At 43.5% G+C, this 14087-nt stretch overlaps 1 protein-coding gene across 2 annotated transcripts in view; it reads right to left on the reverse strand.

Moving 5' to 3' along the window:
* AKAP6 (A-kinase anchoring protein 6) overlaps positions 1-14087 on the reverse strand; it is a 524185-nt gene that overhangs the window by 405520 nt on the left and 104578 nt on the right. The window contains exons 1-2 of one of the 2 annotated variants that reach the window (XM_045287776.1): positions 9121-9139; positions 3705-4065 (exon numbers count right to left, since the gene is read on the reverse strand). In XM_045287776.1, the coding sequence (XP_045143711.1) occupies positions 3705-4031 (327 nt within the window). In that variant the 5' untranslated portion in view covers positions 4032-4065; positions 9121-9139. Of the gene's footprint in view, positions 1-3704; positions 4066-9120; positions 9140-14087 lie in introns of those variants that run through there. The other variant, XM_004698937.3, reaches the window with a different exon arrangement.

A 14087-nucleotide genomic window follows, 5' to 3' on the forward strand; every position in this document is an offset into this window, starting at 1 on the left:
CCCCCAAACGATCTCCTTTCAATAAACTCACTCCTTGTAGTCAAACCTTCTTGCTGACTCTGGTCTGAATTTGGCCCCTCACCTGAAATCTTTCTTGCAAGCAGGACAAGAACAGCATTCCGGAGAGGCTTGAAAATTTGGGCCTCCTCCTGGTAACAGAAGCTCTGATGGGGCAGTGGTTAAGCCCTTGGTGTCGAACTGAAAAGTTAGTGGTTTGAGCCCACCAGCTGTCCCACAGGAGAAAGTTGTGGCAATCTGCTTCACTAAAGAGCCACACCGCCTTGGAAACATTACATCTGTGTCCTAATAGGGTTGCTATCGGTAGGAATTGACTCAAAAACAGTGAGTTTGATTAGGGTTTCATCCGATCGATCGTGAAGGTGAACTGAACCCCCATCAAGTTCCAGGGCCTGTTCTAGGCAAGACAGATACAGTAGGAAAATGAGCCATCCAAATCACTGGAGGAAAACACAAACAAGGAATAAGATCATTGCAGCTCCTGGTAAAAACCATTTAAAGACAAAGCAGGTTCAAAGGAGAGAGAGGGATGGGTGTTCTATGAAGAGAGAGAAGAATGGTTTCTCCAGAAAGTGACATGTACCATAAAGCCACAGGCCAAGACGACCCTGAGCATTTCCCTAAAGCATTACACAACGCTTGCTCTGAAAGCTACACATTGACATGGCTGTGGAGAACATTATGATTATGGCTTAGAAAGCCGCCAGTAAGCGCACTTAGACATTTTGTTAACAGTTGGCCCCTTATTTTGTAATTGCCCCTTCACCCAACAAAAAGCTCAAGCCTCATATCTCCTCACACTCCACCCCTACCCAACCCGACTCCCAGTGCGAACCTCCAGATGTTAGATCCTGGTTGGGCCTCTGGCTGACTGCTTGCTGAGGATCAAGAGTCGGCCACACAGAGTTGGGGGATAGAATGTCCAGGCAGAAGGAACAGCAAACAGCATGTGGCAAGAACTGTTTTATCACTTCTGTGGAACTTCCACGATGCCTGGACCCCACGAATGAAGGAAAGGAAATTGAAGATAAGACCAGAGGAAAGCAAAGGCACAGCCACAGGAAGAAAGTTGGCTTTTATTATAAATCCAATAAAAAGTAAGGCATGACAGGGCTGACTGGCCTATTTCTGAAGATTCCATTGGCTGCTGTATGAAAAAGTGGAAACAAAAAGATGAGCCACCCCATGCTTTCGAATCAATCCTGACTTCCGGCTCAAGTAGCCCAGGCAGTGATGCGGCTTGATTCGGAGTGGGCACAGTCTCACCCATGGCCACTGGGTCGATCCTGACTGTAGGACAGCATAGAACTGCCCCCTGTCGGTTTCTGAGACTAAATCTTTACAGAAATAGAAGGCTCATCTTTCTCCAGTGGAGAAAAGGTGATTGCAAACTGGTGACCTCCCAGTTAGCAGCCCAGAACATAATCGACGATGCCTCCAAGGGTTCTCGGGGGGAGTAGCGCTGAGAACAAGTGAACGCATGGAGGGCATATTTTCGAGATAGACCATATAGAGAGGTGGGGGGATCCTGCTTTGACTTGGCAAGGGGTGGTATCTTTGACTGAAACTGGGAGGACTGCTGGAGGATCAGCTATGGCAAGGGCCAGAGATCTGGAAAGGGCATATCTGGTTTGAGGTTCCCACTCGACAGGAATTGGATAGCTTTAAGAGGGAACTTCACTGACAGCATCTAATAACAATGATTAGCATCTTACAGAAAAGGTGGTAAAGGGTTAATTCTGTGGTTTTGTGCCATGGAATCAAAGTAATCCTATATGACAAAGGAGAACTGTCCCCTAGGGTATCCTGGGGTATAATCATTATGGGAGCATCTTGTCATCTTTTCTCCTGCACAACATTGAGTGGGCTCACGTCACTGACAACAGATTCAGGGCTCTGCTGCTAACCAAATGCTTGGCAGTTCAAACTCACCACGTCAGTGAGTGGAACCCACCTTTTCTGTAAGTCTGAAAGACTGAGGAGACTAAGAGTCAATCTCTTATAGAAACATCATCCTATATCTGTAATATATTCTTCCTCCAAAAAACCTGTAGAGAGAAGACCCCAAGCCTTACTTAACCTGAAGAAACCCAGCCACCTTTGACATTCTGACTCTCTTTCTTCTTCTCTCTTCTCCACCTCCCTCTGCTGAATACACATTCTCTGCCACATTCTCTTTCTCTGTTGAACCAGTCTGAGAAGGTTGAGGTATCTTGGCTCCAGGCTTTGGGACTTATCTCCAATCTTTCTCACTGAAGGCTATATCAGGTAAGCCATTTAAGTATTAACGTCCAGTAATCTGTTTAGCCTTTAATTTCAGGTCATTTAGGATGAACTAGCTTGGTGGCATAGTGGTTTACATGTTGGACCAAAGATGCGGCTTTCTACTCTCATAAAGAGTTACAGTCTCAGAAACCCGGAGGGACAGTTTTACCCTGTCCACTGGGTCACTGTGATTTGACATCACTTCTATGCAGCAGTGAGTTTGGTGTTTTAAAACCTAGAAAAAATAAGTCCTAGGGTTACAGTGGGTGATGCATTGGGTTGCTAATAGCAAAGACAGCCACTTGGGGGAGAAAGATGAAAATTTCCACTCCTGTAAAGAATAACAAGCTGGGACACCCAAGGGGCAGTCCCATCCTATGGGGTTGCAATGAGACACAATTAAGTCTTGAACTCGGACAAGAGCCCTGGTGTTGGAAACTGTTAACGCGCCAGGCTGCTTATCAAAATAGTGTTGGTCTGAGTGCCCCCAGAGCTGCCTGTGGGGAAAGGTCTGGTGATTGACTTCTGAAAACTCCGCCACTGAAAACCCTACGGAGCCCGGCTCCTCTGTGACGCACCAGGAGTCGCCATGCGTCACAATCAACTCAGCGGCTACTGGTTGAGCTTTTGCAAACTCACTGCTGCAGAAGAGAGATTATGTGGTTATGGGAAGACAAGATTCCCAACATCTGGGTGTCTCGAGGCCAGAAACCTATCTAGAGCATTCTGTATTAGCACCCCTATTCCATTATGACCAGCACTCTGTATTAGCACCCCTATTCCATTATGACCAGCACTCTGTATTAGCACCCCTATTCCATTATGACCGACACTTAGACTTTTAGAAGACTCCCCAAACCAGGCCGTTTTTTCAATGTCTGAACTTGAGTAAATTGTTATCAAGGCTCCTTTGCTCTGCACAATGCTCTGTGCCTGGATGAAAAGACTCATTTTCAAAGGCCAACACTGCCCTTCCCGAGCAGGCCAGAATCCATTCTTTGCACAGAGACAGCATCAATGTCAATAAAGATAACAAGCACAGACACGCATGCAATCAAAGCTCAGTTTGAAGTTCTACCTACAAAAGTTTTTATTTTTATTAAACCTTTTGTAATCTTTTGAAAACACACACTCCTTTCAACCAATGTTTATGACACTGCTTAAAAAGGGTTCTCTCTTTCGCCACTCCTCCACATTTTCCCCAAAGACTGGTTTTGGTTTAGATAATCAGCACATGAAGCAGTCAAGAAAGAATTAATTCTGCCTATGTTTGCTTACAGGAATAACCATTTTGAAATTGTTACGTAATTTTTCTTTCTAGACATTTCCGTAGTGGGAATGACAGAACTCAGCTCCCTGGAACCAGAATCTTCTTCAGATGTATGTCCTGATTGCTCCCTGAGGCCAGAGACCCGCCTTACCTTGAGTTGAACCAGATGCACATCCACATGCTTGCTGTCCGAGTCCTGCTGCACCGAATGGGTTAGGTCTCGGACCCTCTCCGAGGTCATCCGGAGCCAGGTCTCAATTTCTGGCAAGTGGAGAACAATCTTCCAGTCAGCCCCTGTGTGCAGTGGGGGTGGCTTCTCATACTGTTGGTCAGAATCCATGTCCTTCATTGTCTCCTCCCCCTCACCCTGCTCCACGGTGGGTGTTAGGTTGATAGCCATGGGTGAAGCGTCCGTAGCCATGGGATGATCCAGGTCCTGTGACCTCAGTGGGGACAGAGTCACACTCATGGTTAGCATGGAGAAGTCTAGACCTTGCTGCTTTCCAGAACAGCTGAAAGAGGAGAGAAGAGAGCAAGAGTAAGGCAAGATTGCCAAATAAAGAAATGATACTTCACAGAAGAAACAGGATTTCTAAATTAAGCCAGATTTCTAAATTAAGAAACTATAGCTCATAGCAAAACCAGAAAGAGGTGTTTTGACTTTCTACGTTGTAGCCTTAAGATCCAGCAAATTTAAGGAACACAAAATGAAATCTTTATAGTCCTGGCTACCCCACATCCACTCCCCAGCTCTTGGGGTAGGCAATTTCTTAGCAACAGCATCCTAGTTTTTACCTGTGCATATTCCGACCCATAATTTAAAACTGCATTTTCTATCGCTGTAGCAGCTAGCTGCGGAAGGTAGCTTTAAAACAAAACAAAAACAACCAATGAGTCAATTCTGACTCAAAGCAACACTAGATAGGGATTCCAGGGCTGTAAATATCTAAAGCATCTTCTTCTGCAGAGCAGCTGGTGGTTTTGAACTGCTGACCATGCCATCACCAGTCCAAGGCTTACCTGACACTACCACCAGTCTCCTTGAGGCACACTGCTGGGTTCTAGCCTATGAGAAATAAATGGGATTTCTGAAGACTGATTCAAGGGAGCAGACTCAACTGGGAAGAGCCTCCTTTTTGCCACCCTGCTCTTCCTCCTCTACCTTTGAGCCTGCTTTTGGGACTTGATACCTGGAGCTCTAGCTGCCCTCTCAGACCAGGCAATGCTTTGGAAAAGCGGAATAAGCCATGCTGGAGCAGGAGGGCAGAAATACTGGATCCCTGGGAGCCCTAGAGGCACAGTAGGTAAAGCACTAAGCTGTTAGCTGAAAATTGCTGGTTCAAACCCACCAGCTGCTCCACAGGAGAAAGATGAGGCCACGTCCTTTTGTCACAGTTGGTCAACTTAGAAATCCTATGGATCACTTCTATTTTGGCCAAGAGGGTCACCGTGAGTTGGAACCAACTGGGTCTAGGAAAAACAAGGAGCCACCATATAGTCTTGAGTGGTGGTGTCCCTGAATTTCTTCATGGACGAGAAAAGTCAATTTCCATCTTCTTTAAGCCACCATTATTTTAGGTTTTTCTATTAAAAGAACCCAAACAGCATTTTGATGATTATAACCAGTATCTTCAAAACATGGGACAGCGAGAGATGGAAGATGTTCTAATTTTTAGAAACAGAATTCAAGAGGTATTGTCTTTTCTGTTATTTGTTAAGTAACTAGATACCATGGAAACCAAACTCACTGCTGCAGCGTCAAGGCTGACTCATGTGACTCCACAGGTCGCAGAACTGCCACGTGGGCTTCGAGAATGCAAAGCTTTGCAGGAGTAGAAAGTCATCCTCCTGAGGAGCAGCTGGTGTTTTTGAACCACTGACCACGTGCTTAGCAGCCCAACATGTAGCCCACTACACCACCAGCGTGCCTAAATACCAGGCGGCTACTTCCAAATGTTTACTTTCTTAATATATATTCCATGGCCCTCACCCCCTGGGTTCTACCCATTCAAATGGCTAAGATCCCCGTGGTGAACATCTTTGCATAGTCAATAAAGCACAACTGAACATCTTTCTAACTAGGCATTCTGACTGACGAGGAGAATGTCAATTTCCATCTGGAAAAAGGAAAATAAGCTGAAAAGACTTGATGAACTTAAGAATAAGCCTTACAGTGTTGTGACCTGTTTTCCCTCTTCAATTTCCGGACATCCAATTTCTGAATTATTTTCAAATACATTTTTCAAAGTTATTTGCAAAGAAAAAAACCAGAAACAAAAGATCCTACCATTAAGGAGACATTGTTTGGGTGCCTGCCTTATAGAACTCTGGCTTTAGGGTTCAATTCAACAGTATTTTCCATCGATTGCAAGAAGACAAAGTCAGGCTTCACATTTTTCGCTACCCTGTGTAGAGTTGGGCTGTTTCTTTTTTGACAGCAACAATACTAGACCTGTTTTCAAAATCAAAGTAGAACATATCCAAATTTCACTGGAAGAGTAGAAGTAATACCCCAGGAAGTTAATTGATAATGCTCTTGAGGGTAAAATGACAATGATGTCCCTAAGGTGAACCAGGGACACATATAAATCAAAGATGCATTAAGGGATTTGGGGTTTGCACTTAATTCTAGCCTCAATCTAAGAACAATTAGTTCTTATGATGACCCTGCTGGATGCTCAACGTCATGAAGAGATCACAGAAGACATGGATGCGATATCAAAATATGGTGAAGAAACTAGATGGTGCCCAGTTATCAGAAAGAATAGCATCTGGGGGTCTTGTGGGTTTGTTCTCAAACAAGCAGCCATCTAAGTGAGGCATCAACTAAATCCACATGCACGAAGCACACCAGCCGGTGTGATCCAAGGGTTGTAAAAAATAAAGTCCAGATCCAAAAGAGGGAATAGTATCAGAGCTTAAATTGTGAACACTTGGTTTGCAGAAGGCAGTGGATGACAGTGGAAGCCTAATCTCCATTTGCAGGGTGGTAACCACGTGGATTAACCTCCAGTGAATCCCCTCTGATCACAGTTGAGGGATGTGGGTAGGCCTGTTTATCAGCCAGAGAGCACTGTAAAGTCTGCTATGGCAGACATGGTTATATTAAAATATAATACCTTATCATTTGATCTCCCTTTTCACCCATTTTTAAGCTGTTTCCATTAAAAAAAAAAAAGAAGTAGGAGGACATACAGTAGATGAAGCCCCTGGTACCCTCTCTGACCAGGAGGGGACTAGCCTTGCTCACATGCAGAATGCATGGCAAAGTGGATTGTTGCAGACACAGTTAGGTTAAAATTTAGCCCCCTATTGTTTGCTCTGCCTTCTAATCCACTTAAATTTGTTCTAGTTTTTAATATTTTCTGCTTTATTTTCCATTTAGATTTGTATCTGTTTTACTTATTATTGTTGTTAGCTTGAGGCTTGGGTTTAATGTTTTTCTGTATTGAAATCTAGAATAGGTAAATCTATAGAAACAGTAACTGGTTCCTTGGGGGTATAGGGGAAAATGAGGAGCTCATAATGATGAGTACAAGAATGAAGAAAATGTTTTCTAACTGATTGTGATGATGATTATACAACTCTTCTAGATGTAGTTGAACTATTGAATTGTATGATAGGTGAATTATAGGCTAATAAAACTATAGAAAAAAATTTCACTGGAAGGGATGAAACTCCACTAAGACTGTGTTACCATACCACTTCTTAATAAAGCATACCCCAGCATTATGCAGGCTCCAAGTATGTTTTCCCAAACAATTTTTAAATTATTAATGAATCAACTACCCCCCGGAGAAGAAATTTAATACACATAACACAAAAATGAATAGAGGTTTCTAGCTCAAGGTCATAGAACGGTGGGTGATAAACAAAGAAGACCTTGGTGTCAGCAGGCTTCCTTCTTCCACACCAGACTCTGTCTAAAGCAGAACTTGAAATGCCAGGGTGATGTACATATACTCACTCACCCCCAGACTCCTGCCCGAGAGCCTGCCTACATTGTATCATGGTGTTTTACCCGAAATCCTAAATCAGAACTGGTCTACTCTGGAATATGTATCCATCCTACTGTAAATGAAAGAAACGTAACAAACAATAAGCTCATTGCAGCTTATGACCCAGTGTGCAGTACTTCCATATAACCCATCGGGCTATGTTTCCCATTGTCTTACTTGTAAAATTACAAAATTTAGCTAGCTGATCAACAAAAATCTGTCTGCCTCTAAGAAACTGTAATTACCTAGCAATATTTATCCAGAGATCTTAAAGGGATTGGAAGCACCCTGCCTATACTGGGAGCTCTCTCCCTTCTAACTGATGGTCTTCTGTTTTACCTGTTACAAAACATCACCAACAAAAAAGCCTTAATCAATGGAAAGAAAGGGGGAATCTTTGTGGAGCTTTGGGTTAGATGATGAGCTACTAACCACAAGGTTGGTGGTTCAAACCCATGACCTGCTTTGAGAAAGAAAGATGAGCTTCTTTCCTGTTTTCATAAAGACTCAGAAATTCTATATAAGGTCACTCTGAGTCAAAATTGAATCAGTGGCAGTGTGTTTGGTTGTTACAGGAATTTAATGAAAGATACGGATTATTACTGTGAAAAAGCACTTTGTGTCCTTATTTGCACATTTATGGTCAAAATGGAAGTTTCTATTCTCTGGGAGTTTGCAATTTAAGACTGACAACAGAGATTTGGTTGTATAAGTACAGGACAAAGAGAATTAAAGCATTCAACAAAATTGCAGCTGGAAAAAAAAGGGTATGTGATTCATTCATGAATAAATGGTAGAGGAACCTATGTGCAAGCTGTCAAAATAAGGTTTTCCTGTATCTACACACTTTGAACCTAGATGTGGTGTTTCCATATCTAACTGATCAGGCCAGAAAAAGAGAATTTCCACAACCCAGGGAAGTAAAGCAAAGGTGCACTTAAGTTTCACTTTAACTTCTATTTACTTTCCTTTGCATACCACTTTGTCACTGAGAAAAGAATTTCACAGGTCTCACTAGCATAACAAGTTTGGGAACCGTCTAGATGGATAGTTACCCATTGTCATGAACACTACTTACCGTCACTGTTTCAGTTTTCTACTCCAGTTCGGATTTAAATATAACACCCAAAGCTGACCAAACACTGTTTCTGATTTGTACAAAATCTCATCTGATTTCAAAGACAACTTAAATGTGTCACTTAAAAGAAAACGGCTTCAAATTATGGAGAGTGAGAGCAATAGTCCATGTATGTATTGTTCCTGCCCTTATGACTCACTCTGCCATTGAGTCTGTGCTGATTGAGAGGAACTCCTTAAGCTCAGTTCCATGTAAATTTGTATTTTTAACAACTTATCGTTGCTTGCCATCAATCTATTATTCCACTTACATGAAAACGACTGGTAAGGAATTCAGCACAAATCTATGCTCTGCCAAATACAATGTAAAAGTTCTATTTCTCTTGTTCAAGGTATCTTATAATAAGATTCATTTCCAATTACAGGAATTAAAAAAAAAAGCCATTGGACAACTTCTGGCCTTACAAATGAAAAATTGAGCCAGTTCCCCACCTAGAACTCTGGGTCCACGGCAGCTTAGCCGGCCAGGAGCAATCAACCAATTTGGGGGAGCCCAGTGACCTCCGCACAGGTAATCCAATGCTGCAGTCCAAGGGGTCCTTTCCAGCGCTCAGCGTAATCCCACCTCTGTCCCAGCTGCTGTTAAAAACAACAGTCATCAAATCCTTTCCTTCGCACATATCAAAAGATGTAATATCCAAGTGCAAAAGTTGGAAGTCATAAAGATTTGAAAGCCTCTTTTCATTTTGTAGGAGAGTTTTTTCCCCCCACTGTGCTTCTATTCACCATTTTAAAGAAACAGACAACACATGCCTTGAGTTGTTTACTAACAAAGGCAGGCTCTGCTACCTCCCTGACAAGCCACAGTTTTGAGTTAACCCCCCCCCCCACACCCCCATCCTGATGTTAGCAGAAAGGATTTAAATCAGCAAAGTGTTCTTTGGCCAAAGCAGAAGGTAAACTATCTAGCTATGTAGCCAGCAAATCTGTCCCCTTCTTTCTCCCTTCTCCAGTAATTTTCTCTCTTAAATAAAAGAACAAAAAGCCGGGCTTCTGCCGACTGTACTCACTGTAAACGCTTCTGTCTCCAATGGCCCTCCGGGATTAACCGACAGGCTCCTCCCCACCCCCTCCCTCCTCTCCCCCCCTCCTCTCCCCCACTCGGGTTCTCCAGGCTCAACAAGATAAAAGCCTGCAGGCGCAGGCCGGCTCCATGCCTGTAGGGCACAGGCAGGTCTGCAGGACACTGGTGTCAGATGCCTTTAATCACTGAATGCTTTTGCTAAGAGAAGGCTGTTCCCAAGTCCCTATATGGAAGCAAATGTATATGGAAGCTGTGCCCTTTGTAAGGAGGCCTTCTGTGAATAAACAGTGATAGGTGAGCTGAGAAAAAGGAGGCTGCTGCCCAAACAAGGATGGCTATGGAAAAGAGTGTGAGGCCGCACCGAGCAGTCTTTGGTCGTTCAGAAAACCAAGGCTGCCTTCCCCCAAAGTGAGCCATCTTAAAACACATTCATAGTATTGTGTACTTGATATAGGTCTTCAGACCATTCTGCCCAGTCCAGCCACGGCTGAAGAACTGAAAGCAAAATGAAACCTGAATTTAGAAAATGTGGGTGAAACCCAGAATGGAAAATATAATGGGCCAACGCCCTGCTAGAACCACCGCACTGTAACGCAAACTCTGCGGCAGTGCTGGCTCAATGATGGCACTGACCACTTCTCTTGGGATGTGTCGCTCTCTCCACATCCCTGACCAGTGTCTGTCTGATCACCCACATCAGGCTGCTAACAGGTTCACGGCACCTCTTCCAAGTTTTCCACTCCAGAGTTTCACCCCATGATTTTTCCATTCCAATCACTCAGCTAGTACATCCACCTCTTATACCGTTGAGTGTGTTCTGGTTTGGCTGTGTCAGCCATGACTGAACCAGTTTGAAATTTGGTTGCAGACAGTCGTCTGACAAAAGCCAAACAGCTCTAAATAAACACAAGCTCTCTTTTCTCAGGAAGAAACTTCTTTCCAAGTAAAAGCATCATTGAGGGGACAGTTTGAGAGGCAGTCTCGTTTCCATGTAAATCAACTGACGCCTCAACAGAGGGATGTGCTGCTAATGCCACTTTAGGCCAGGTCCAACCACATACTGGTCCCCGGAGGTTATAATAAGAGTTCGGAAATTCTAATGGGAAGTGGGACATAGCTGAAGACTTTACTAAGACTGGAGAGGGTATCTGCCTGGCACTATCTATCCAGTCTGGGGAGCTGAGAAGAGAGGAGTGGGCGTGACTCCCAGAGAGCAGGAGGTGTCCAAAGCCCAAGTGTACACACAGTCCCTCCCCACAGTGGTGATGAGCGGGAGCCCAGGGCACAAGGGATGCAGCCCTGCATGCCCCGCTCCGGTAGCTAATATGGGATTTGTATCATGCAGTGCACATTGCGTAACTCGCAGAAAAGCCTACTATTTCACAGAAGCCATCATAGCCATTAAGCAACGCACAACTGTACTTTATTTACAGTCTTTTTGTACCCACTCACTCCTTAAAATAAGTGAGTAACTAAAGCATCGTTCTAGCCAAATTAACCGAATTTCCTGCTACAAAGTACATGTCACATAAAACTGAGGTAGAGAAAATTGTGAGGCTCACAAAGTATTCTTTCATAGCTTTCTTTTATTTTCTAATAACAGCTCTTCAGAGAGCCGCTTCATAGAGCCAGTGGATTTAGATAAAAGGTTTGGTTGGAATGTTTTTATTTTTGTCTGAGGTTAACACTTCTGTTTTGATTGCTTAAGGAAAAATAAATAAATTCAAATGTTGCATCCTGTCTGATTCCAGGATGCCTCACTCGGGCTTTGTGAAGAACGCCTAGAAACAAGACTAATAAATTGCTTAATTAAATGCTGCTGCCTTCCCAGATGGGCGGGGTTCTAATTCATCACCTACTTTTAACACTTGCAGCTTGCTCCCTGCAAGGGTAAAGAGCTGGGAAACGTTAAATGGCTTGAAACTCTTAAAGTGAAAAGCCAGCGCTCCTGCTGAGTATCAAGTTCAATTTGTATGTACAGAAAAAGAGAGAGGCTTCTACGAGATGCTCCTACGGAAATTTCCACAACTACTGTCTGATTCCTCCTCCTTGGCCCTCTTCCCTTCCCACCCCACACCCTCCAGGGTTCAACTGCATGAACAGGGTTCAGGGAAATCACTGCGGTAACCCAATTAGTCTCACTTTCTAATCCTCCTGTATTTATAGACAAACATAGAAGTGATATTGGTGAGGAGGGGATTTTAAGTGCAAGGGGGTGACAACAAGGAACTAGTGGGGCTCAGGAAGTTGCTACGATTTTAAAGATCCTTTTGGTATTATCACTGCTGTTTCCTTTCTCTTTTCTCCCCTTCAATATTCTCTTTGTGTATGGCTGATTAGACCCTGCTAATCACATAGGGCCCATGCCCCTTCTCCAGGGTCTCCCCTCAGTGACTGGCTAACTCCCTCACCCTGCACCGCTATAGCGTCTTCTGTCAGCCATAAGACACTCCTCCATCAATCATCTTCTCCCACATGACCCCTCCTGCCCCCAGATTATTCAGATCCTTCTCCCGGGGCCTAGGGACACCAAGCTTGACTCGGCTAGGCAGCAGGCCTTCCATGTTTTCTTTCTCCCATGTTAGCAGTCCGCTCCCGTCAAACAGAAAATCAGTTGGCTGCATCCATCAGTCAGCCAGGAATGGCAGCCATCAGCAGTGAAGACCTGGATGCAGAAAACCCTAATACACGCTCATATTTCTAACTGCCCCAACTCAAGTTGCTTAAAAGTCAGCTGTGAGCATTAGGTAACGATCTCTTTGTTGTTCAAGAAAATGTCTTAAGAGGAAATGTAATTTTAAAACTCTAATGAATAGCATGTATAGTGGTTCTGCCAATGTTAGTTACATATCAGAATGAAATAAGATTAATTTCCATTGGCATTACGGAGAATGAGCTACATATAAGGAATTGCGTGTACAGAGGAGACCCTGAGAGGTGCAAAGGATGATCAGTCACAGTTGCAAATGCAAGGACTGGAGGTTCCAGTCCTCTCAGATGAGCCTTAGATGAAAAGCCCTGGCAATCTACTTCCAAAAGACCAAAAAAAAAGAAAGAAAGAAAAGCTGAGCTAAAAATGGAAAAAATAAAAAATCACTCCCATTGTTTCCATTCCAACTCAGAGTGACCCTGTAGGGCAGACTAGAACAGCCCCACTTGGGTTCCTGAGGCTATAGATCTCTACAGGAACAGAAAGTCTCCGGTTTCTCTCCAAGAAAAGCTGGTGGTTTTGAACTGCTGACTTTGTAGTTAGCAACCCAACCCGTAATCCACTAAACCAAAAGGGCTCCTTCAGCCAATGAAAATTCTGTGGTGCACAGTTCTACTCTGACACACATAGGAGCACCATGAATTAGAATCAGCTCATCATGTTTACCTTCAAGAAGTTTATAATCCCTCTCTCTTACACACACACATACACACACACACACACACACACACACACATACACTGCTGCACACACAGGATGTAAACAGAATCCTGTGTAAGGAGTGGCAGTAGTCCCAGGTAGAATAATACCATGCAGCTTTTACTGGAAAAGGTAAGATTTGAGACGGGCTTGGGAAAATGGATATGAGTTAGGTAAACTAAGCCGGGAGAAGGAAGTCTAAGCTGGACAAAGTGTCTGAGCAAAGAGAGCTCAGCACCAAGACCTGGGAGAATTCGGCAAATAAGTCATGGTTCAGGGGGAAGGGGGGCCTCAGAAAAAAGAAAACTAATTGGTAAATTGTCGCCGTACTGTATATAGTAGTCATACGTCATGCTAGAGAGCTTGTTGGCAGAAATCTTAAAAGATTGAAAGAAGAGAAACAGAATTGCAATTCTGTCATTTTACCCTTATGCACCAAGAAAAAGAAATGAGAAACCAGCGCTATGAGAAAATGCACATCTACTTTCCCAAAGACCTATTTAATATAAATATATAGTGCAAGTATTGAAAACATCTTTCTAGCGTAGAGAAATAAAGAAGACTGGCGGGGGGCGGGGTGTGCATGCATGTAGCAGGGCCCAGTTCTGACGTCTGGGTCGGAATGACTGAAGGGTACTGTTCTCTGTCTTAGCTACTCCATTAAATATGAAAAGAGTTCTCCATTTTTAGTTCTCCATTAGCCCTACGCACAATCAGCATTTGAACCTGAGGAGGATTTGAAAAATCATTTCAGGCTAAATTTTACTTTTTTCCTTGTTCTAAAATAGCTTCAGTTAATTGTAAAAATAATGCATATTAATACACACATTGTAAAAATGGATGAGAGATATTGAAAAGTTACCTGGTACCCCATATTCTTCCCATCCCTAGTTAACAAGTGATAAGAGGCTATTTATCTTTTGTGACCTTGGTATGTAAAGTAGAAAGAGAATGAGCCCAGAGGGA

This window comes from Echinops telfairi, unplaced genomic scaffold (assembly GCF_000313985.2).
Source record: "Echinops telfairi isolate 266 unplaced genomic scaffold, ASM31398v2 ScPeMD7_18;HRSCAF=68, whole genome shotgun sequence".
Lineage (NCBI taxonomy): Eukaryota > Metazoa > Chordata > Mammalia > Afrosoricida > Tenrecidae > Echinops > Echinops telfairi.